Here is a 24,692-nt window from a genome sequence, read left to right on the forward strand (position 1 = left end):
ATACTGGCAAGAAAGTCTACTTTGCAAACACCCAGTTCAAAAGCAAGGGCTTACTTTCCATCAGATGAAATTCCAACTATTCTCCTGAGATCAAATGGCCTTCCCATATCAAAGGGAGGATTAGATGCCTCAAAGGACAGTCGCCTTCTGAATGGCTCCCAGATTCCTTGAGCTTCTAGATAGGCTGTTCCGATGACTAAAAGGAAGAGCGCACTGCAAGAGACAAGATCACAAATATCAGTGGTTTTGCAGTCTTAGTGTGGAAAATAAAGAGAAGCCCATCACTTGCTGGATAACCAAGAGTAGCAGCATTCTACATACAATTAACATGTACACTATGAATATGTGTACATGCACCTATTACTGGATATGCAATTAAAATGGAAAAGCAAGCTTTAACATTGGCTCTCAGAAACAAAATTAAAACAGTAAACAAGAAAAACAGTAAACAAACCTATGTAACTCGGTGGCCTTGGGCAGTGGCAAGCTGCCATGAAAGCTCAATTCCTCAGCCAGGGGACTCCCAGCAGAGAAAGGCTTAATCACTCAGCAAGTAGTGCACAAATTTAGGATCAGTTTCTCATAGGAGTTTCCTAGTCAACTGGGTCTGCTGAAATTGGATATGCAGCAAGAAACTGGATCTCCCACAACCTTGTCCCAACTCCTCCATAACTCATTTGTAGACAGTTCTTAAAGTAATCATATGCTTGCCTTCTCACTCTGAGATCAGATCATAGCTGCCTCCTTGCTTGGCATATGGCTTTGCACCAGGAGTTAACACTGCAATATCTATCATAGTTTTATCCCACTCTTCCTCTAAGGAGCTCAGGGTGGCATACTTAATATCAATACTGTACATGTAAAAGAACTGTTGTGGAATGGAGGCTTCAGAGCTCTTCACTACTAAGACTTCAGTGTTGATGGCTGTACAAGAGGGGCCAATAGGTTCATTCAGACAAGCATTTATTACTTTTATCCCTACTGTCTTAAGTGCAGGCTTTCATTGTTCCTCTGAGGTAGAAGTAAACTCCCAGCACATGTATACAGATACACACACACTTACAGTTTTCCAGGAAATGTTGGTCTAGCATTCTGACTGCCTGGTTAAGCACTGACACAGACAATTCTGAGAACATGGGCTTCTGGGCATCACAATTATTAGTGCCACACCAAAAAAAATAACACCACCATGCCTGACCAGTAATGTGTCATCCTGTGTCTAACAGAAAACAGCCTATTTCCTCATATTCCATTCATGGGATAATAACCATGCATCATGCAGATATAAGACAGAAATACCTCATTATTCCTGAGACAATTATGTACAGTGCCAACTCCCAGTTGGGCCTGGGCAGGGCTTCTGCACAAGTTGCTAACATATGATAGGGAAGGGATGCATTTAATATGAATACAAATTCAGAGCCTCCTGATGTAGTTAACTTCAGTTCACGAATGACTCTGGAAGTAGTGAAATCTGGTGTAAACCTGTAAAGTGAAGGAAAACAGTTACGTTCATTAATTGGTGTACAACAGATTCATGTGTTCAGCTTCAGTAAGAGTAACCCTAGGGTTCATTATCACATCCCACCTCATCCTCCACAGCTGAACAAAAAGTAAATTACTGCCTTTATTGCTGCTGCGTAATGAAGATTTTATGTGGCTTTTTGGTCACTGTTTACCTTGATGCTTTTAAAACTAATTGCTGCTGTTAAATTTTTCTATACTTCCAAGTTTTCTCTACTGCAATTTATTAATCTTACTGGTGAGAACTACCTATTTACACAATGTTTTGAACTGTTTTTACTGAATTTGTTGTGACAGGGTCCAGGCTTCAGAACAGGCTTGAAGACAAATTTATGTTTTCCATGGACTTGGAAAATAAACCATTTGATTTTCACACATGAGAAATCAGGTAATTGTCTGTGTTCACCTACCACTAGGTTAAATTAATACTGCAATTATATGACAATGCGAGAATCAGATGGGGATACAAGCAACTAACATTATTTAATATCTGATTTGGCATCAAGTGATATGAAAATTCCACCCATAGTCATCAATTTATGACATTTGTTGAAACAGGCAGGCCATGCCTGATGGTACAAACAAATAATCATATGTAGGAACAAACCAAAGTACCAAGGCTGTACCCTCCAGTGTCACGACTTCCAGTTTATAACAACTAAGTGTTAAGTTGGGGAATTCATGCTGAGATGCAAAAGCTTAATGGTGAGCCTCATCAAATTTGACAGACACTTATTTAAACATTTCAAATAAATACTTAATGTTACTCATGGCTGCCTAAAGGAATGTTTGTGGGTAGAGTAGGCTAAAGAGTAAATAATAAAGTAGTGGACAAAGTGCTTTGAGTTTTGTAATCAGAGCTCTACACTTTTTTTTTTTATGCTAATATCCCATGCGTGGAGGCCTCATTCTGATTTGGACCACTGCATGGATGCACAGAAGAAAGTTTTAATTCTTCACCCCCTGGGCCTTTCATGACTTTAAATCAGTGGTTGCTCAGGGAAAATGGCATGGGGAGAAGGATTAAGACTCCCAACCCTACACAATGTGAACCTGATCAGAATCAGGACCTCATGTGCCTAATAACTGTATTTTCAATTATGGACTTGCAGCAAGTCAAGTAGTTCAGCCTTAAGTAACAAACTAGCTTTGAATACAGACCTTCCATTTAACCATTATGCCTAGTAGCTGCTGACTTCATGACTTTCGTTCCTCACTGGGTTAGAATAATGGTTTCCATTTACATAATCTGTACTATCTTTGCAGGAGAGAACGGTTTTACAAATTTCTTTTCTTAGATGGTCACTTTCTAGAATTTAAGCCCCTTGAGCAGGGCTTTACAGAGGTAGCATATGAATTTCTTAAATAAACATTTGCTTAATATAATTATGGAACTAGGCAGTTTAACCTCACCCCCCTGGCATAAATTAAAAAGGTGTCCATCTCTAATATAAGCAAACTTACAATATGACAATGTCTTTAGAGGCATTGGTGCTTAGTGCAAATTCTTGACAGTTAACTACTTTAAATCCATATCCTTCACATAAATAACCACTGATTTCCATGGATTTTATGTTAACTTGAAGCTGCCCTGTGTTCTCCACTCTGAACGTTCTTTTCAATGTAAAATTTGGTTCCTTTAACTTAGTTTCTGAAACAAAAGAATTAAGATTAGATTCCAATAATGCAAATATGTTAGTTTAATAAGGACGGACATCAGCGCAACTCCAGTTCTTTAAAAGGCTGCTCTGGTTTCCCTCTCACTTGCTCCCTCCTCAGGCCCATGCAATACTAGATCATGTTGGAGTTGAAAGCAATTTATTTAGTTGCATTGCTATTCTGCCTTATACCCTCAGATTCAAGGAAGCTAACAATGCAACAGGAGGTTGCAAAGACAAAATATAACAGTCCAATCATCATGGTTAAAATGCACAGATTAAAACAGCCCCCCCCCCCAAATATATATAGATTAAAAACATATTTTTTTAAACAAGAAACCAACAATAATGCGGCCAAATCTGCCTCACCCTCCACCGCATGGTCTCTGGAATAAAACTCTCTCACATGCCTTCTTAATGTAGTGAGTGAAGGCACCCCTCTGCACCCACTCTTTCACACTCACTTTCAGTACAATCTTTTAGTAAGGCTTCAGTGATTTTGAAGCGCAATGAGCTTCCTGGGCCAGGTGGCTTCCCTGCAACCTTCAGGCTCTCGGTAGTTCCTTGTCCTTTAACCATTAAAGCATCTATCACAGTCAAATTATTTCTGTAGGGAAAAGAAAATCAAATGACTATTACTAAATGAATAAGCATACTCATGTTTCTAACAATTCCCTTCCCTGATCCTAAGTCGTGACATGTCTCACTCATTTATGCTTAGTTGATTCTACTTTGGGATGAAAGCCACGACTGAGCTCCTCAAGTCATAATTAAAGCATAATTCAAACACTTTCAGATGCATACTGTACCTGACAACTATTAGTGATGATACGGTTTTATTAAGAACTGGAGTAAATTTTACTCTGACAAATTTCTTCTCACCAGGCTTCAAAATCACATTTAAAACCAGCTGCCGCGACAATCCCTCTGTATATCCTGTGGAGCTCTGCAAAGTCTGCCCCTTAACCAAGGAACACAAAATTTTAAAGTGAGTAAAGTGCATGACTTTCCCCATCACTACATTTATGGATAGCTTAAATGCTGTATATTTGAAAACTTTATTATTTTTTCTGAAGCAAAAGAATGCATCAAAGTACTGGGCACTTTTACAGAGTAACAAACATGACAGAACCCTGCCCCAAGGAGCTTACAGTCCAAATTTAGACAGAGAGAGGAAGACATGAAGAGAAAGAGTAAGAGAGGCTTTAAGGAGACGTAATCCACTCTAAAACCAAAGTTTCTTTCAAGAAGATCAAAAAGTGAGGGGAAGAAGCAAGTGATCACATCTTACAAGGTGACTGCTGTGAGGAGAGGAAGGGAAGGATATTGCAAGCTGCTTTGAGTCTCCTTACTACAGAGAAAAGTTGGGTATAAAAACCAACTCCTCTTCTTCACGTCGTGTCAGACCTGGTTTGCATTATACCTGGACCATGTCTGTGTATGTAAAGCATGACTACTAATAAGGGAAATACAAAAAAGGAATTGCCTCTTGAGAACGTAGCCTATATTGGAAAGAGTTAGAGAACCCCTGAGTAAGATTAAACCAAACGGAAAACAAAATTCCATTGACTGGGGGCATAAGCAATTAATGTCAGGAATCTATGGACTTCTTTGCTTACTATATTTTTGGGTATATTAAGGTGAACACTATGAAGCTGCCTTATAGCGAATCAGACCAATGATCCATCAAGGTCAGTATTGTCTACTCAGACTGGCAGCAGCTCTCCAGGGGCTCAGGCAGAAGTCTTTCACATCACCTACTCCCTGGTCTTTTTTAACTGGAGATGCTGGGGATTGAACCTAAGACCTTCTGCATGCCAAGCACATGCTCCACCACTGAACCACAGCCCCTTCCCAAGTTGCTGTAAGTACGCTCCTAAAAAAAGTGTGATTAAGGAGCAATGATTGCAGATACATATTACAGTTCTTCTCTGGGAGCCAGCAGTGGTAGTTGTACTTGGCTACCTCAGAATGTACACATTTTCCTGCACCCAGGCTACTTTGTATATTGCAAGTTTATTTATACCTTTAATACCTAACTACAGTCAATGGCCAGCAGTATCTGCATACTGCGGACTGTAGTGTGGGAGAGATGTTTGAGACACTGTGACTTGCCTCAGGCTATTCAAAAAGTTTATGGATACAAGTCGATGCTTTCAAGTACTATACTACATTGGCTCTACGTTAAGATCTGGATAAAATAAAACTAGTTGATAAAAAGTTACTTACACAGTTTCTAGAGACTTGAAATTCTAGTGTCCTCAGATTGAAATTTGTTGGCTTACTCAAATTGAACCTAAAAACAACAGACAGTAGCAAGGCATAGCTATGAATTTTGGAAATATCATGCATCAGTATTTCAATTAATATTCTGTAGGGCTTTTTTTTTGTCAGCATGGAATAACAGCTATTAGAAAAGCTAAGTGTAATACCATTTAATGTAAAGACAAGTAATATAATAAATGGATGCTTGCAATGGTTGTCTTGCAGCCAGAATTGCAAACATAAAAGATTTAAACTTAAGGCTGAAACTAGACAGAGCAGTGGCAGACCCATCTTTTAGCTGCAGAAGTGCTGGTGGTGGCAAAGGGGACACAAAGTAACCCTTCCTCCCATGAATCCCCTTTGAGATGCTTTTCTCACCACTGGTCTCCAGTACCAGAAGTGAGGCCAGCTGAAGAATGCCTCCAGAGAACAACTGTGGAGAGGGGGAAGAGATTCAATACCATTTTGGCAATGCCAGTTTTTTCTTTACATCTCCCCCATCTAAACACTTGTTTTGCACATGACTGGGGCAGAGTACTCAAATTAATTTTAGGGCGCATGCCCTCAACCAGCCCCAGTGTTTAGGGGCTCTGCTGTTCAAGGCAGGCCCCTTTGCTGCCCCCCTCCATGCAAGCTCCCTTTTTCGAAATCAATGCATGTGCGCTCTATGCATGCATGGCACAGCACAATGACATCACCGCACAGGCTGCGCAAGCGGGAGACGAGGGAGCGATAGGCAGTGCACAAGAGTGCTGTTGCGCTGCTGTTTTCCCTTGCAGTACACTCTTTGGAAGTCTCCAAAGAGCATACTGTTTTGGAGGTACCCAGCTGCTTTTGGGTTGAAAGTGGCTGAGCAGGGCCTTCCCATTGCACTGATAAGCACAATGGGAAGGCACCCCTTGGTTGCTTTCAATCCCAAAGCAGCCAGGCACCGTTAAAGCAGTGCACTCTTCAGAGAATTCCAAGGAAGCCTCCAAGAGCATACGGCACTGTGTAGCACTCCTCCAAGCCTGCCTTAAAGGCAGGCTTGGAGGAGCACTCTGCATGGGCAAGGGGGAGTAAGGGGATGCCTGGCAGCACCTCCAGGGCAGCGTAGTGCCCTAGGCAGTTGCCTACCCTGCCTACTCCCACACGTTACGTTGGCCCTGCCCTCAACGTAGTGTACATCCACCGCCTCTTTTGCATCCATTCAAGGTTTAATCTCTCTGGTGCAGCTGATTATGCTGCTTCTGTGGATTTTAAAAGCAGCAAGGATTTGGCAGCCAATTCATGGAAGACTTTGTACTCTGACCATCACTTACCGGTCTATTAGCTTATCGACAAAGACTGATGGATTGGAATATAGTGCTATGGGAAGAAACTGAACAAAAACAGGAAGATCTGATGGATTTTCTAGAAGAATCTCTTCCTCCTAGAGGAACAAAATTCAATTCAGATTCTAGTGCAGGAAACTTTTCTGACCTTTTTTAGTACTGTATTAACATGAGCAGGACTTACAGATGAACTGTTGGTGGTGGTAAGGGAGAAATCCAAATAGCGTGTTGAGCCAAGTAAAGAGGGCCAGACCAGTTCTGCTGTGATTTTGGATGCTACAGCCTTCTGCAGATCAGTGTCTACTTCAAACACAGCACTTAACCTAAATGAATGACATAATTTAGAATTAAGAAACTTGAGAAAAGATCATATTTCATGCATATAAAAATACATTTGCTTAAATCATTTTCTAAAATAATCCAAGTATCTGAGGGATGCTGCGTCAGTTCATGTTTTCAAGGAAAGTAAATGCCTTACATGATGCCTTAGACAGTTTTTACGCCTTAGTTTGTATTGTTTTCCCATTTTATAGTCCTAGTGCATTGCTTATTGAAGGTCTTGCTGATGGCTTGAATTGGTCTTTATTTTTTGTAATCTGCCTTCAGCCTCAGCAAGAAAGACATACTATAAATGAAGTGAATAAAGTTTAAAGACATTGTTCAGGCTCCAGACCTAGTTCAGAAAGAATCACAAGAGTCTTATTGGAATTCAAACACAGAGGTCATCAGGTCAAGTTAAAGCTGGTACTCATGTGATCAGTTTGCAGAAACCAAAATGCTATATGTGGGCAGAGTCAACACTAACTGTCCTTTTTGTCATACTGAACTAATGCTCTAAATCAGAATTGTTGAACTCATTTGCTATGAGGACTGGAACTAACATAAATGAGACCTAGTTGGACCGAGCCATGTGTGTCATAAAATGTAATGCCAGGTAGCAGAGATGTAAGCTTTATAAAGGATGCAGACATACACAATGAAAGATTTTCTTAAAATGTAAAATAAAACATGATTAAAACATTAGCACTGAGGAGTCTCAGCCAATAGAAGGAAAAGAGGTTCAGTAGCTCTGCTGTGTGATTGAGCAAGCCTGGTAAAGCAAGCTGTGATGCAGAAGGAAGCAAGAGAGAGGGGAAAGGAAGCAGACAGCAGCTTGCCGCTTGTGGGCCTGATAGGAGCCCTCTGGGCCGCACATTTGACACCCCTGCTCAAGATGCTTCTACAAAATGATATCCAAGCCCTAAACTATCTTCAAGAAGAGATCCAGAACTTAAGGAATTGTAATCCCAAATACATATATGGAAGCATTTACAAAACCTCCTCAGTACACCACAAGCCAGTTTTTTTAAACACAAAAGCATACTTTTGGTGGTACCTTGAACAATTTTAAGAAGAAGGTGCCTTGGACCATAACCAACCCATGGCGTCCCCATCCATAGGACATTCCAAGTACTAGATGAGCATAGGCAGTTTATCATTGCCTTCCTCCACATAGCAACCTGTCTTCCTTGGTGGTCTCCCATCCAAGTACTCACTATGGCTGACCCTGCTTAGCTCTCAAGCACAAGGACCTTGGGTCAAACTGGGCCAGTCAGACTGCTGAACAATTTTAAAGAATACAGATATTTCCTCTCAGCCATGAGGGCAATAAGATCTTTCCTTCAGTGTCATAGTGGCAGCCCAAGTTTCTTTGTTACTAACCTCATTTGTGGAGCTTATGAATTCCTCCACTGCCTACTCTTAGAACAGTTTCTCCTTCTATGTTTGCTTACCTCTTCATTACAAAGTACTACAAATATACTATTTTAACAGGCAGTTGCATTTTCTTAAAAACCCAGTGCCAACGAAAAACAAGTACTCACTGATTGCCTGAGTGATGTCTTATTCCAGTCCATTCTTTGAATAAATTCTCATGCAACTCCCAATCTGAATCCCATGCATCTTCTTGCATAGACATGCTATGTTGCAATTTTGATTCAGCTGGAAAAGAGACAGTCATTTTCAATACCCAGAATACTCAAAACAGCTAAACATCAGAAATTAAAGCCACTTACATTTACTCAGAAAAGGCAATCCAGCATAGCAGTGATTCCCACACTGTAAACCAGGGTCAAAATACACATTTGCTATCTGAAAAATAGCACAAGACACAAATTGAATTAAACAAAATTCAGGAATGTAAAAAAAATACAGGGATTTAGGAAGAGCTGCTTAATAATGGGTAAACTCCAAAACTCAAACCTTGGATTTTTTCCCAGGCTCCAAATCTTCCTTGTTACTTCTTAATCTCTTGTAATAAAACCGGACATCTTCAGAGAGTGAACGGATCTGCTGTATTTTAACCTTTTGCGAAAAAGAGCTCATGATGCTTAAACTCTGATGAACTGTCTTGCCCTAAGGGGAAAAGAGGGAAATGTATCACTTTATACATATTTACACCCACAGACTCCTGGTACTACAGTGCTAAATTCCTTTGTGTAGGAACATCTAGAAGACAATATTTTCCTCCAGTCTTCGTCATTTCGGTCTTTCCAACACAGGGACGTCTAGATACATTATTCAACATATTCTGCCCATGATTCAAGTTGAAGAAACATTCATGCAAATGTTTTGTAGCCAACAGGAAAGCTTTCTATACTTTTTGTACAAATGCTGGAAAAACCTGAATGTTGAGCATACTCAGTGCAGGCAGATTATAGCTGAGAAATTTGGAAATCCCTTTACATGTTATAATTTTTATGTTCTGAGTGATTGACTTTAACATCCTGGCCAAATACAATAAATATCCAAGCAGGAGTAACAGTGGCTTTAGGTGGTCTTAACCAGCCATAAAATGGCATAAAAGAGGAGAAAAGACTTATCTTCCCCCACACCTTTCTCTCACAAAAATAAAATCCCCAGTGGCTACATGGGGGGGGGGCTTTTAAAATAATAGAGCTACACGTTGTATGTAGTTCTTCATTAAGAGAGCACTCTAGAAACTAGTGCTCTTGTGACTCATCATTATTTTACAGGCAAAATAGTGGTTTGGATCCAGTTTTGTTTATTATGATCTTTGCTTGTAGAATGGGTCTTTGCCCCTTTTCCTTGCTTCCTATAACCATCTATGATAGTGTGGGGTGGGTGGGAATCCTTGGTAACATTATGGAATGCAGTGCAGGAAGCAGACATAGTAAATCCCATGATTTCTTTCTTCCACTACTGACCCCTTTGTGCCACATTCTAGAAGCCCCTGACTCTTATAGGCTACAGCAAGAGAGTCAAGGTGGCAAAGAACAATTCCATGAGCAAAATTCACTCAGTTCTTTACAGCTAGGCCTTTGTTTCCAGTGCAGAAACACTTATGAGCAAAGGCCACTCGAGCAAAAGTAATTTATATTCAAAGGTACCTTGTGCTTTGTACTGAACCCATCCACTTTGCTCCCCCATCTCCTCTCATTGTATCTGAAGTTCACATTATACTAAACCAAGTTAAGTGCAGTGCTGGTCACTTGCGCCATCTCTCCAACACCTCACAATTACCAACAAACTGACAATATTAATCTAGTACTACAGAAAAAAATTGTCTGTTTTTCATGACAAAAAAAATCCAGTGTGCATAGTTACACACTGAAAGTTAAACATTAATATTTTAAAGCTTCTAAAATGTGTAAGATTCTATATGAAGAATTAGAGAGGAAGAGTGCTGAAGGATTAGTCTCAGGAAGTATTACTCCCTATGATGCTGTCTTCGCCTTGGAACAGAGATGCAGTTTATGGCTGTGCTAATACTCTATGCAAAGACAAAATGTCTCTTCCCTTTTCTTTCTGAAATCTCTGCAGGAGATGCTTGAGAATATAATTAAATTGTTTTCTATATTACTGCAACAACAACAGCCAACAACAACAACCTACTGAACTATCTCACATAAATATCATGTTCTGAACCTAGTAGACAGTTCTTCCAATACAGGATGATACTTAGTATAAAAGAACCATTAGATCTATGATCCCATTGTTTCACATCTTCATTAGCAAAAGGAAATTTAGCAGATATCAAACATGATTAAATTTGTTTTAAGCAACCTCAGAGAATTAATGGAAAACTGTGGATCATCATAGAGCAGAAGCCTTTCATTTCTGAAAGGGGCAACAGCTTTGGAATATCTGATACTACAGAACACATGAAATTGCCATCTAAGAAATCAGATCACTGGTCTATCTGGGTCAATACTGTCCACTCTGACTGGTGGTGACTTGCCAAGGTCTCAGAGGTCTTCTCCATCACCTCCTAAGTGACCCGTTTAAAGGTGCCAGGGATCAAACCCACATCCTTCTGCACACAAAGCAGATGCTCTGCCACCGAGCTGTGGCTCTTCCTGATGAGGTCCAAAAATGACTGATGCAGGTTTTTAATTATGTGTAGCTAAATATTCTTCTGACAGTATAACTTGTGGGGGTGGGGGGAATACACGGAACTAATTTAGATGCTTTCAACTATTCTGAAGTGGCTCAAAAGTAGCAGCCAAGAAACTGTCCTCGATATCCATACCCTGACTTGTTCCACTGAGAACTGCAGGATAATCAACACAGCAACTAGTCTCCTTAGAAAAATAACACGTTTCATATTTCAGTAGCAGTCACTCATGAAGTCATGAGACATCTGAAGCACTTGGCAGAGCTACAATTTACTAGTTCTAAGCTCCAAGACTAATAACAATTACTCTCCAGATAAGCATCAATAAGAAACCAAGTTTAGGGAATACACAACAGCTCTGTGCCAAAAGGCTCTTCGTGCTATTGCTAGGAAGAGAGCAAGGACTCCTGCAGCAAGGGCAAACAGCTTGTTAGCTTGAGTTTGGTCTCTGTCCCTTATAGACCTGTTCAAAAATAATTCAAGGAAATGTTGAGAAATAAGCAAAAAGAAACTGTCAGAAATTCTTCCAAATAAATTATCTTACAGGAAAAGAAGGTGGAAGGACGATATGTTTCGGAGAACAGGTAAGTGAGCCTACAGCTATTACAGCCTTCACAGGAATGGTTAAAATCTGTGGAAAGGAGGGAAAAAAACAGTTTAGAGGCAACAGTCAAGACGATCTGTATGTGCATTTTAAATCCAGTTTTTGTTGCTAGCAGTACAATTCCTGGAACCTTTTTTGAAGTGTCATACACATGAAAGTTTATACCCAGAAAATAATTTTGTTGGTCTTAAAAGGTGCCACTGGACTCAAACTTTATTCGTTTTAAAACTCAGTTTTACAAGATGAGCACTAAAGCTAGAGGCTGCCAGGAGAATAGAAAGCTAAAGACAAAGGAGCAAATAACAGTAGGTTGATTGGTGAAATGGAGAGAAGGAAGCTGGAAAAAGGAACAGGCTATGGGGGCTTTCAGGGAAGGCAAAAAGGAAATGAGGGAAAGGGGAAAATGAGATGCTCCCCACAAGTTCTTGCGGGTTCCCCTCTTGAAAGTGAAACTTAAGCTCAGAATTCTAGATATTGAAATGCAAATGTTATATAGCCTGGCCAACAAGTCCTGCTCCCCGCTGAATTTCGAACTTCCTCTCTCAGGAGGGAAATTAGCGTCGTATTTCTCCTCTCTGCAAGCCCCACAGCAACGGCGTGTGTTCTCGTTAACGAGATGTAATGCATTACCATCTGCTATCAACATGGCATGACATTCTCAATACCAATTTGGGTAAGGTATAGGATTAACTTGCACAAGGCAAACTCAAGTTTAAAAACCTGATCAAACAGCTTCTAGTTTTGAAGCTTCCTGAAAGGTTACATACTGACTAAACTAGGGGTTCCCAAACTTTTCTTTCCTGTGGCCCAGTTATTTTTACACTTCTCCTTCATAGCCCACTAAAATTTGGGGGTGGAGCCAAGAGACTTTGGGGGTGGAGTCAGGCGACAGGAATTATGTCATTTCCTGTGGTGTCAAGGGCCAAGTGATGTCACTTCCAGGGCACACTGAACCAAAACTCCACCTTTTCCTATGATGTCACTTCCAGGACACTCCCCCAAACCTGCCTCTTCTTCTGAAGTAACTTCATTTTCAGAAAAATCTCTCAAACTCATGCTGAGCCAAAATGGGGTGGAAAGTGGGCGGTCCTCTCTTTCCACTTTCACACCTATCTGCATGCACCTATCTGTTTGTGTGTTCTTCTCCAGCTTGCAAGCACTCCTAATGCCCATGTTCAAATGTCTGCACCATCTACACACCCCTTCCTCAATAGCACTGACCAGTGGATGCAGTTGGGAGTGCTGTTGCCATTGCCATCAGGAATGACAGCACGGTGTACCACCCACACTGCCAGCTGCTCTACCTCAAAATATGCTGAAACATTTAGTAGGCCCTTCCTTCAGCTGCTACTACTGGAACCCTGACTCAAGCTATAACCAAGCTTGCTTAGTTCCAAGAAAATCTTTCGACAGCTATTTTTCATATTTTTCTTTGGCTGAAACACTGGGAAATTGCTGTGAAAGGTAGCAGAGAATTGTACTGTAATTAATGAATTAATTAATTTCAAGTTATATGAAGTTCATACAAGCTTTTCTGCAGTTATCCCAAAAAGGATATTTATGAAGGGCCTGCAGCTTTTTACTGGCTGTGTTTCCCATGTCTTTAAAAGGAACCAGTTTTGCAGATATTTAGCCAGTGAACTTCTTTAATTCTTTTTAATATCTACAGGAGGAGTTTAATTTTGGTGTCAGACAGCTGTTAAAAGCAGGACCAATAAAATGGTGCCAAGTTCACAGTACCATCACTTCCAGTGCTGTTGAGATATACTGCAGTAATCTCCTATAATCTCTTTCTGCCCCACACCTCTCACTCTCACTCACTCACACAGAAATCTCATAGAAAGACCAGCTGGCTACAACTGGGGGTGCCAACTTTTCATTGGCAGAGCTCCTATGTCTGCAACAACAGTATGATGACCAGAAAAGTTTCATCCAGTAAAAATGGAAGGAAAGAAAGAAAGGGAAAGAATGAAATGGAAGGAGAGGAAAAGAAGACATGGAAAGAAAGTACATAAGAGGAGCTATGTTGGATCACGCTAGTAGACTATCCAGTCTAAAATTCTCTCATACAATACCCAAAAAGCATCAGATTGTCCACCAGTGGGGTCAGGGCACTAGAAGCCCTCCCACTGTTGCTTCCCCCCCCCCTTCCAGCACCAAGAATACAGACAGAGCATCACTTGCAGGGAAAGAAAGAAAGGGGGGAGGGGAAAAAGCCTTCCTCACCATCAGATGACCCCAGCCAGCAACAATGCTGCCCAGGGGTCATTTGGTAAAAAAAATAGCTACTGGAATGCCCACTCCACGCCCCTCCTGGCTGAAAAAAACACACACAGCCTTCTTTGCTGCCCAGGCCTCCTGGGGAAATCTCCCCAAAAGAGCATACTGCAAGGCACATGAAAGCTCATACCTTGAAGAACACTTCATGGGTCTAAAGTGCCAATGGACTCCAGCTTTTCTCTTAAACACTGGGAGGGGGGGAGAAGGAAAGAGAAACAGCCCAGCTCCTCTCTGCACAACACAGAGACGATGGAAGGAAGGAAGCCAAACAGAGCTCAGGCTTTGCAGCCTGTGTCAGTATTCAAGGCTAGCTTTTTTCTGCACAACAGAGAGACGGGGGAAGGAAGGAAGCCAAATGGAGTGCAGGTTTTGCAGCCTGTGTCAGTCTTCAAGGCTAGCTTTTCTCTGCACAACAGAGAGACGGGGGAAGGAAGGACGCAGAGCAGAGGTTATGCTTTGCTGGGGGCAGGGCTAGCCTTGGCTTTTCTTGTGACCCTGTAGTGAGGCTTCCATGGCCCGGTACCGGGTCACAACCCTGCATATGGGAAACAGTGGACTAAGCCATATATTCAAAAAATATACACAGCAAACAAAGCAAAACAAGAAATTGTTATCACAACACAACAGCTAACAGTCAACTGCATTTCTTTCATTTGAATCCTATTTATTTCCAGCTGTATCACTTTCGTGGTTGACATTATTGAGGAGTACCTCATAATCTGTTATGATCTGTATTGCACCATCATGAATTCCTTCAAGTTCTTTTGGTAACAGTCTTACTCTGAATACAGTATATGAACTGGGCATTAATGTTACCTGTAACATAGAAATATACATCAGCTTCATTGCTTTATCCCACAGTCTTCTAATATATAACAAAAGGTCACAACAACAGGTATCTTAAAAGAAATCTATAAAAAAATGCAGGAGAAGTCTACTGGCATCTTAAAGACCAGCAAGGTTTTATTTCAGCAAAACCTTTTGTGGATTAAAGCCCTTTTCAACAGATGGGCAAACTTCATCAGATGCAAACTAGTCCACAAAAGGTTGTGCTAGAATAAGATCTTGCTTAGACTGTAAGGTGCCACTAAATTCCTGATTCTTTTTCCACCAACACTAGCCTCTCAAATTAGTAACACAAAATAATTATGTTATTTATATAGTACTATATGCGCATTTGGCATAAATCAAGCTAAAAAAAATAACCAAAAATTACTAGTAATTTTGCTAGTAACATCTGCTTCAAATGCTATGACAGCAACTGCTACATACCTATTTGTTTTAAGTCTTTATGAGGTTCTTTTATCAGTTTTTTAAAAACTGTACATATATGTTGCAGGCAGGTCAGCACTATAAAGTGAGAAAAGGAGGCATATATCTCCATAAATAAGGAGTACCCCTCTGTGATGACTTTAGTAAATTACTTTGTGTAGGAGGCTTCCTAAATGCACAGGAATTGCCTGATGAGGATAGGCAGTTACTTTTAGCCTTTTGCCATTGGAAGTTAGGCATGCAATGTGATCCTACATATATTTACCTAGAAGGCAGTTACACTGAATTGTATGGCACTTGCTCTTAAGTGTGCTTAGACTGCAGGCTTAGCAATATAATTAGCACCTTTAGTCCATATGCTATATACAGCTAGTATTTGGAGAACCAAGAAAGATTGTTACTTACTGAAGTTTGATCCAGTGCACTGGCTTTTTCCAGATCTGGGAGATTTGAAATTATTGTAGTTCTGTTGCCTTTTGCAGCAGCCAGAAGTTCTATGATCAAGCCATCTCCTATCACATGCCAGCTTTTTATAGCCAGCTTGAAAAAGATGGAACAGTTTCAGTAATAAGATTGTTGCCATTTAAATGTCAAAAAGAACATTTTAAAAATCTTTTTACCTGAATTGGATTGCTGTTAATGATTGCAAACAAAATGCTATTCGTTTCTGTGGCACTTAATATACCAAAATCTATGATCCGTTCTTCAGATTTCGGGGGCAACACAAAATACTAGAAAAACAGAAGATTTTTCTGCATTAAGGATCGTTGAAATATGAATTCATTTTTAAGTTAGTAGAATGTTCTTGATTACATAATTGCTTGTAGAAAAACAATTATTCTGCAACAGGAAGTCTCTTGATGCTTCAAGACATCAATGTGCTCAACTCTGCTAGTCATAAAAGTGCACATGGAACACAAGCACTTCATGGATGTCCTCTCTCCCTTCCCTTTAAACATGTTTCTTGTGTGTACTAGTGCCACATACTGTCTGTAAAACATCAGAATGCAGACTAAATTTCAGTTCTCAAATGCTTTTCTATGCTGACTTGCATGACAGCAAACATGACATAAATTAATTTCTCCCTTTTCAGGCTGTCTGTTTAGCCAACAAAGATTAGTTATATAATGTGGTTGTCATGTAGCCAAATTTAGAATATTGTTAATATATCTGGTTACTTCATCTCAAAAAATCATATCTGGAGCCCCCCAGCAAGTCTAGGGCTTGGCACACTTCTGTAGGAAGAAAGGCTGAAGATTTGGGGAAACTGCTTTTTAGGAAAAATCTGACTGCTTAGAAGACTAGGTTCAGATGGAGAAATCCACAGAGGACAGGTCTTTTATGCATGATAACTAAATAGAAACTAAATAGAGGCAGCATCATTAGATGCTGCATCAAGACACAAACTTCAGAAATTATAGTAGAATTTTCATCATGCCCTGCTTGGGATCCCACAGAGACAACTGCTTGATTGGCTGGACACAGATCTAGAAAGGGTAGATGCATTTTCACTTTTACTGAGATTAGAAAATTTTAATAAAAGAATCCAAATATGGACCAAAATGTACTTTGGTCTTGCTTTGATAATAAACAGACAACCAAACCACACTGAAGTAGCTTAGTTGTCTGAATTATGGGGCCAAATAGTAAGGAGAAGTTTTCTATACACAAGGTACAGATGTGTGAGAAAGTTAAGGTCTGTTTTCACTCCAAGTTTCCAGAGCACAGTATCAGAGTCCATTCAGATTGTTAATTTAGTCACACAGTTCATCTTAGGAAAAAAATATTCCAGAAATTGTTTTTCTCTTTATTGTCCTTTGGCATAAGCAGCCTGAGGTCAAAAGAAGGGGAAATGCCACCACCGCACAAGGGTGTATACACACATACACATCCTGGGAAAGTTTGTTTCTATACAAACTCATCAAAGCCAAAGGAGAAAGAAGTAATTTTTCACTCACCTTCAAAACAATCCCTTGATTTTGATCAACTTGTTTTTAACCAGACCTTTTTTGTTAACATTTAGACTGGGTCTGTGGTTACTGCTTAACATTCAGCACAGGGCTCAGTTTAGTGTTCAGCATGTATCATGCAGAAACAATCATACATATTGTACTTTTAAAAAGATATATTTTTTAAAGAAGTCTTAATACTTACATCTAAAAATCCAGTGTATGCTCGTACAGGTAGATGAAATTTAGAAGCATTGGTAATGAGCAAAATATTGTTATCAATATGAAGAGATGATAGGGAAGCCACAAAATGAAGTGTAAAAATATATCTGGATTCATTAGGTGGAATTAAAACTGGTTTGCTGAAGTTGTGTACCTAGGTTAGTGAATAAATATGATCAAAGTCAACACTGATTGCAACTAATGTAACATTTAACAGTAACAAAATAGCCTAATATTATTGGACTTACTTTAAATAATAGTTTGATTTCTTCGGGTAGCGTTATGTCATGAATGAGGACTGCAAAATTGAATGTGTTTGTTAAATAGATTGGTCTTTCTACAGAGTCTGCTGGATTGTCACGGATATGAAATAATGTGGCTGCTTGATCAAATCCTAAGTACCTATTTCAAAATAAGACATAAAAAGTGGAGATTTGCATTAACAAACAATAAAAAAGTAAAACAACTATTCTTTCCCCACAAAGTGGTCAAGCAATACCAAAACAGACTTGCGTTCATTCAAGCTCTTGTTTACACAACCCCATGAATACTTTGTGAGGTTAAAGCCTAGTTTGCCAGTTTTGTAACTGCCCATTCCTGATTTCAGCTGAGTGAGAGCAAATCCAATACAACTCAAACTCTCTTACACAGTGCACCACACCTTGTTCACATCAGAAGTTTATATTTAAAGCTAAAACAGGTTAAGAAGAAAATATAAATAAGAAAAATCTATTATATTTTTATTCCTGTTGACAGTGAGGTCTTGTTTGGAAGCCTTTTTCAAAGCTACTTACAACTATGGCTAGTTATAGATCTGCAGAAATTTGTGAGACGTTATAAATGTAAAACTGTATTTTTCTAAATCCATTCCAATGTAATCTTACCCATCTAATACTTCCGCTTGATAAGGAATTTCAAGTTTTGAATAACTCTTCTCTTTTGCTTTAACTGTTATTTTTCCTGAAAACTGTAGAAGTCGTTTTGCTTTTGATGCTATATATGAAAAAAAGCATAAACTGTATTATTAGGTGCACATAAAATATACCTACATTTTACTATTATGGTTAAAAGTCTTCGGTTGATGGAAGATCTATCACAATTCAACAGTGGAGCTACTTTGACAACTTTTATGACAACATGCTATCCAACTAAAATGCTAGAACTTAACCAGACTGTGACTGATTCCGCACTAGCCTTTGGTCCTGGTTTCGTTCTCAGCTGGAGTTTGTGTGGGTCAGGGAGCAAGCAGAGAACATGCCAAAGCAGAGATGCCAAAGCAGGATCCAGAAAAGAGAGCCACCCTCTGTACTGGGAAAGTAGCCACACAGAAGGCAGGGAAGTGCTAAATGCGGAATCAGTCCTTAAATCTGAAGCTTGAACGCAGGGCTGTTGTAAGACAGTGGTTGTTTCTTTAGCCTAAGCAGTTTCAACAATACCCCTTCACTATTCCTTAAGAGAAAATGGAGCTCTCAATAAAATGTTGTCATAGTATATTTTCTTTACTGAACAAAAGTTGAATGGCAAGGTTAAATAATATGGAGCTTCATGAAATTTAAGATGGGGCCGGAGAAGCAGAGAAGAAAATATATATTATTGTAGTTTGCAAGTTACTCTACCAACAACTATCTGCAAAATGGAAGCATGCACAGATTTAAAACTTGCTATCATTAGATTTTACAAAAACCTAGCTGCACAAATAGCACCCACAAACAAGTATACAGGGGGCAGGCAGATTTTTAAAAATGATTTTTATCTTTCTCCTATTTAAATAGTTAGTGCTTACCATCAAAACTAATACTGGCAACTTTGGTATATTTACTTTCAGAAGCTCGCAATGTAATTGGCTTGAAATGTACAGTGATAGCTTCATTTTGTGGTGTGGGTCTAACACTCTAGAAGAGAAGCAGAAATGTTATTTAGTTAAATATCAACCAACTACCTAGGCAATCATGGTTTGAAAATATTGATTTTAAAAGATGAAGTTTAATATAAAATAATTACAACTCTGTGGGAAGGAATTAGAACACCATTATATGACATAAAAATGGGTTCATATAAAAATACAACTCACATAAATGTATTTAGCTGTAACAGTACAGAACATTTAGCAGACAGTTTATAGACCACTTTCTGAGCTCTAGAATGAAGTTGGGAGTCCAGTAGCACATTTAAGACCAACGAAGTTTTATTGATAGATCCAGGTGGGCAGCCGTGTTGGTCTGAAGCAGTAGAACTCTGAAGCAGAGTCAAGTAGCACTTTTAAGACCAACAAAGTTTTATTCAGAATGTAAGCTTTCGTATGCTTTAAGCACACTTCATCAGACAGTAGGATGGAATGGCAAGCAGTCCTAAATACAGAAAAAGTGGGCAGTGAATCAGCATGCAAAATCATGGAAATGTCCCTTAGCAGATTAAAAGAATCACAAGCCAGGGCCTAGTGACTGACAGCCTGCGGCTACGGGGCTAAAAAACCAAAAACAGTAATAAACGCCAGAATAGCAGACTGATATCCATTAATTATCCTGCAATAAATGAGAGTCTGCTCTAGGTTAAAAGGAGGACATAAGATTCTCAGAGGTTTAATTTAAACATGTAACACACACATAAAAACATCATTCTAGTTTGCCATTTAAAAAAATGCATTAAAATGGTTGATTAGTATATGTAATGAGATATACAGTCAATGTCCCTTATTTGAATATGTCAATACAAAAAACATTTTTCTGATAAACTATTCTAAAAGAGAAATATTCCAATGTATTTTTCTTTTAGAACAGTGTATCAGAAAAATGTCTTTTTTGTATTGACAAACTGGAATAAGGGATATTGGTTGTTTATCTTATTACATAAGCTAAACCCATCTTCCACTGTATTCTAATATATTCTTTTTTTGTACTGGCAAACTGGAATGATATTTATAATGCTATGCTACATGTTAAAAAGTAAATTAGATGGGCAGAAACGCCTCTAAGAAAAAGATGTTCTCAGTTTAACCCATGCTTGAGGGGAAATAGAGCAATTAATAGACTCCACATTTACTGCCTTGTGATGGTGGATTCACACCATCATTCTTCAATTCTGTTTATTGCCTTTGCTGTTTTCCCAGGCTACTAATGCTATCCAGACCAAACTTATTATTCTTTCATTTTGTTAATGTCACTATTTTGCATGCTTAACCACTGCCTACAAGCTATATGAAGCACTGCACATGAAAGCTCATACCCTGAATAAAACTTTGTTGGTCTTAAAGGTGCTACTGGACTCCAACTTTGTTCTATTGCTTCAGACCAACACAGCTGCCTTCCTGAGCTCTAGAATGTTTTACTAGAAGGTAGTATCATTTTTGTGAAAATTTCTATTCCAACCTGAAGACTGCTTATGGCTTCCATATCCCCACTATTCGTTGCTTTTACTAATGATAATAAAAAAGGTGACAAGAATCTTGCCATAGGTCTATCAATAGAATTTTACAGAACTGATATTTATGTTGCCTCTACACTACCATATAGAGACCCTCTGTACTGGGAAAGAAAACACACAGTACCTACCACATTTAATTTTATTTCTACCCTCCCGTATCACCTCTTTCCACCAGAAGATAAACACAAGCATCTGAACATTAGGCAGCATCATATAGGAGAAAATGCAAAAGCTGTTTAAAATACCACTTTCAATGCTTAAGCATGAGCACCAGACTTCTCCTGAAGAACTAATTAATATTTAAACAGTAGGGAAGAAAAACAATCCTTAAAGATCCACACAAACAATTTCAGCTTGGTTATGAATCTTCTGTTGCATATTGTGTATAACAACAGAAGTTTTAAGTGCTATAATGGAAGGGTAACCACCATGTTTTTATCAGTGCAGCACAGCTTAATATTAAGGGGTACTCATCATAAAGTAAATATAAACCCTTCTGGCACAGAAACAGAAGGGTTATAAATAGGCATATGGAAATATGAATATTTTAAAAGAAAAATGGCAAGAAAGAAAGGCTCTGCAGGCCTACATATAAAAGTTAGTACAGGTAAGATTTTATTGTAATTGGCAGCTGTAATGTTAGAGTGCTGACGAGATGCAGTTCACCAAGTATCTAGCTTAGATGCCTGCTAAATATAGTCTTGGCCTTTTCCTATGACATTAAGGTGAAGCTTGGCTTCTTCCTTGCCTATGTTGGAACAAGCCTTGGAGACACATACCCCTGCTCTCAACCCTCCATCTTTACGTGGAAATGAGAGGGAATATTTCAGCCTTCAAGTGATATCAGATACCACCCCAATATACTTAACATGCAGAATGACAGCAGAAACCGGAGCAATAATCAAAACACCAGAACTTGGACCATACAGACTATGCAAACAATACCCTTTAAACAAAAACGAGGGCAAAAAGACTGACTCTGTAGATACCCCACTCAATAGTTTAACTCATACTACTTTTGTTACAAAGGATAAAGAGGGAAGCCTTCAAGCAGAATCCAATCAGTCTGAAACTTTGGGGGTCTTCAAAGGAGAGACACCAGAAGCCACGCTGAAAATTTGGTGCCTCTACCTCAAAAAACAGCTCCCCTAGATCCCTGCATACCCCTGGACAGATCCCCATTGTAGCCTATGATGGCTCTATAGGCTATAATAGAGCCGAAGGCATTTAAAGGTGTCATGGTCCTTTAAATGTGTTAGTGGAGTTGGAATGGTGTTTAAAAGGACTGCATTCTCTTTAAATGCTGTTTAACTGCAGCTATCCTGTCTTCCTAGATAATACTGACTTTTCCCAGGATTATCTGGGATTGCCAATGCTATACACCCCACTGAAAGAATAGCCAATAAATACTGATAAGGTATTATTACCCCCCCCCTTTTTTTTTTGCTTGGATAGAGCCAAATGTACAGCCCTAGAAAGAACAGACCAGATGTGTCGGTGTATAAAAGTTATGTTAAACCTAAGAATTTCCTGCAGACAAGGAACTAGTATTGGCTAGCGTTCACCATTCACATTTATATGAGGGTGTGTGCAAGCTATAACCTTTAGCATGCAAGGAGAGTGATTTTTACTTTGAAAGGTGTCAGATTTTCTGGGATGTGCTGCCATGCCCTTAAGTATGAAACCCATCCGGGTATGGGCTATCTTTAAAAGGCAAACAGCTTTTCATTTGGTTTATTAAATTTAACTAGGATCAGAGTGCAAATATTAGTGTAAACTACAAGAAACAGCCCGCCACTGCTGCCCACAGGCATCCAGTGTTGGATGATCATTATGCCCTCCTGGAGGAGGGGGGGGGGGAAGAAGCAAAATAAACTATGCTGCAAGAGAACAAAAATGCATTTCAGAGATGCAACAGATCTAACCATCTAATGAAGTGTGCATGCACATGAAGGCTTATACCCAGAATTAAACTTTGCTGGTCTTAAAACTTTCATTGAACTCAAACTTTGTTCTGTTGCTGCACACCAACACAGCTACTCACCTGAATTCCACTCATGCTACATAAGAAGAATGAAGACAACTAGGAAAGCCTTAAAAAATATTTGTACATTCATTTCAATGACTTAGACTGTAGGGAAGTTTTAAGTGCTTAAGAAGAGACTCATATTAAGCACTTGGAATTTCACCTACAAGAGCATCCAACAGTGCAGTCCTGAACTGAGTGACACCCTTCTAAATCCAGTGAAGTCACTGAGCTTAGATGGGTGCAACTCTGGATGGGAATACACTGCAAGCCTCGTGTATGTATACTTTTTAAATCACTGCACTGCATGACAGATTTTTGTGAACATTATTAACATGCACTCATGTACTTGTAAATGCATTTTTGAAGGTACTGACTAGTTACTTGTGCACTTTTCAAATCATCTCCCCTGAAGGACAGATCTGAAAGCAAAATGACCATTTTGGACTTCCATGGAATTTAGTGTGTTGTAGTTCACTGCTATAGCCACCCTGAGCCTGCTTTGATGGGGAGGGTGCGATATAAATCCAATCCAATCCAATCAATCAGTAAAATTTCATTTCAAGATAGTACCAGAACAGCAATTGTTTAAATTCTTTAATTACAAGTTCAAAGTAATAATTAAGGATGGCTATGAAAATTAGAGCCTGGTTGACTATAAACAGCTTCTCCAAACTGACTTCTAAAAGTGTCTTTGTTCTTGAATAGAAAGTTGAGAAATACAAACAGGGGAAGGGGGACCATGAAGTTTCAGCTACACCAGACTGCAGTCTCTTTTCTTAATTTAAAGTTTATAACCAGTTTATATACAAGCTATGAAAATATCAGACCCTTATGCCAGCTAACTCCTCCAACCATCTGTGCCAAAACAGCAAGGAGAAAGTCCATAGTCTCTTGCTGCCATTCTTGTCACAGGTTTGTTATGCCATCATAGCACTCAATGCTGACAAGTTTCCTCTTTGAAACTAGGCAAGAGTACACCAAAACAGGTAGCCAAGTTCTCCCAGAGAAGATGAACTACACCCTCCAATGAGGTTAAATTGTACAGTGAACGGAGATGGAGCTGAGTCTTTGACACTTACTGCACTTATGCTATTTCAGATGCATAGCTGGAATGAAAATATGATGAGATTGTTAAACTGAAGTGGCAGTACTCACTGTTATTGGTACATCCTTTGTTCCTGAATTTAACAAGTGTAGATTTAAAATTTTTGGCAGATCTGTTAAAATGCAAATAAAAAAAAAAGTCTAAGGCATGAATTGGACAAAATGAAATCTGTTTAAGTTGCTGCTGGATATATTTTATTTCTGTCATCTAATGTTTAAGGTTACTTCTGGCCAGTTACAAAAGGAAAGCCATTAATTTATACAAGATTTCAGAATCCCTCTAGTCTTATTCTTGCCTGTAAGGGCTAAACTGATGTTGCATCATCAGCTACCTATCATCGCTTATACCAGTCTAATATACAATTCTGTTCAAAAGCTCCACAACTTCTCCAAGTTATGCACAGGGTGTTGATGCGCCTGTGCTTAGTGAGGGTGGTCTTTAGTGACGCAAAGAATGAAGGCTTGCACACAGCAGTGTTAAAACCACTATATACAGTTTATTTACACCTTCACTCTCCAAACCGACAGAATGCTCTGCTGCAACACCACCATACATAGCCCACACACAGTAAAGTGTCTTTGTACATTTATACATACTATCCACCCAGGTAACCAATCAGCTTGCTGCTGAGTCATGCTGACATTGCCCAGGCTGA

At 39.3% G+C, this 24,692-nt stretch overlaps 1 protein-coding gene across 3 annotated transcripts in view; it reads right to left on the reverse strand.

Annotated features, from left to right (window-relative positions):
• The window catches only part of TMEM131 (transmembrane protein 131), a 271,084-nt gene that overhangs the window by 180,950 nt on the left and 65,442 nt on the right, over positions 1–24,692 (reverse strand). For all 3 annotated transcript variants that reach the window (XR_009555179.1, XM_060233851.1, XM_060233850.1), the window contains exons 11-30: positions 24,088–24,149; positions 19,267–19,375; positions 18,368–18,476; positions 17,732–17,885; positions 17,467–17,637; positions 15,933–16,043; positions 15,718–15,852; positions 14,752–14,856; positions 11,701–11,787; positions 9,002–9,154; positions 8,815–8,890; positions 8,623–8,740; positions 6,945–7,083; positions 6,749–6,858; positions 5,412–5,478; positions 3,992–4,143; positions 3,647–3,789; positions 2,989–3,175; positions 1,300–1,485; positions 55–213 (exon numbers count right to left, since the gene is read on the reverse strand). Coding sequence is in view for 2 of the 3 variants with exons in the window: in XM_060233851.1 (XP_060089834.1) it covers positions 55–213; positions 1,300–1,485; positions 2,989–3,175; positions 3,647–3,789; positions 3,992–4,143; positions 5,412–5,478; positions 6,749–6,858; positions 6,945–7,083; positions 8,623–8,740; positions 8,815–8,890; positions 9,002–9,154; positions 11,701–11,787; positions 14,752–14,856; positions 15,718–15,852; positions 15,933–16,043; positions 17,467–17,637; positions 17,732–17,885; positions 18,368–18,476; positions 19,267–19,375; positions 24,088–24,149 (2,533 nt within the window). In the remaining variant the exon portion in view is untranslated. The remainder of the gene's footprint in view (positions 1–54; positions 214–1,299; positions 1,486–2,988; positions 3,176–3,646; positions 3,790–3,991; positions 4,144–5,411; positions 5,479–6,748; positions 6,859–6,944; positions 7,084–8,622; positions 8,741–8,814; positions 8,891–9,001; positions 9,155–11,700; positions 11,788–14,751; positions 14,857–15,717; positions 15,853–15,932; positions 16,044–17,466; positions 17,638–17,731; positions 17,886–18,367; positions 18,477–19,266; positions 19,376–24,087; positions 24,150–24,692) is intronic.

This window comes from Heteronotia binoei, chromosome 3 (genome assembly GCF_032191835.1).
Source record: "Heteronotia binoei isolate CCM8104 ecotype False Entrance Well chromosome 3, APGP_CSIRO_Hbin_v1, whole genome shotgun sequence".
Lineage (NCBI taxonomy): Eukaryota > Metazoa > Chordata > Lepidosauria > Squamata > Gekkonidae > Heteronotia > Heteronotia binoei.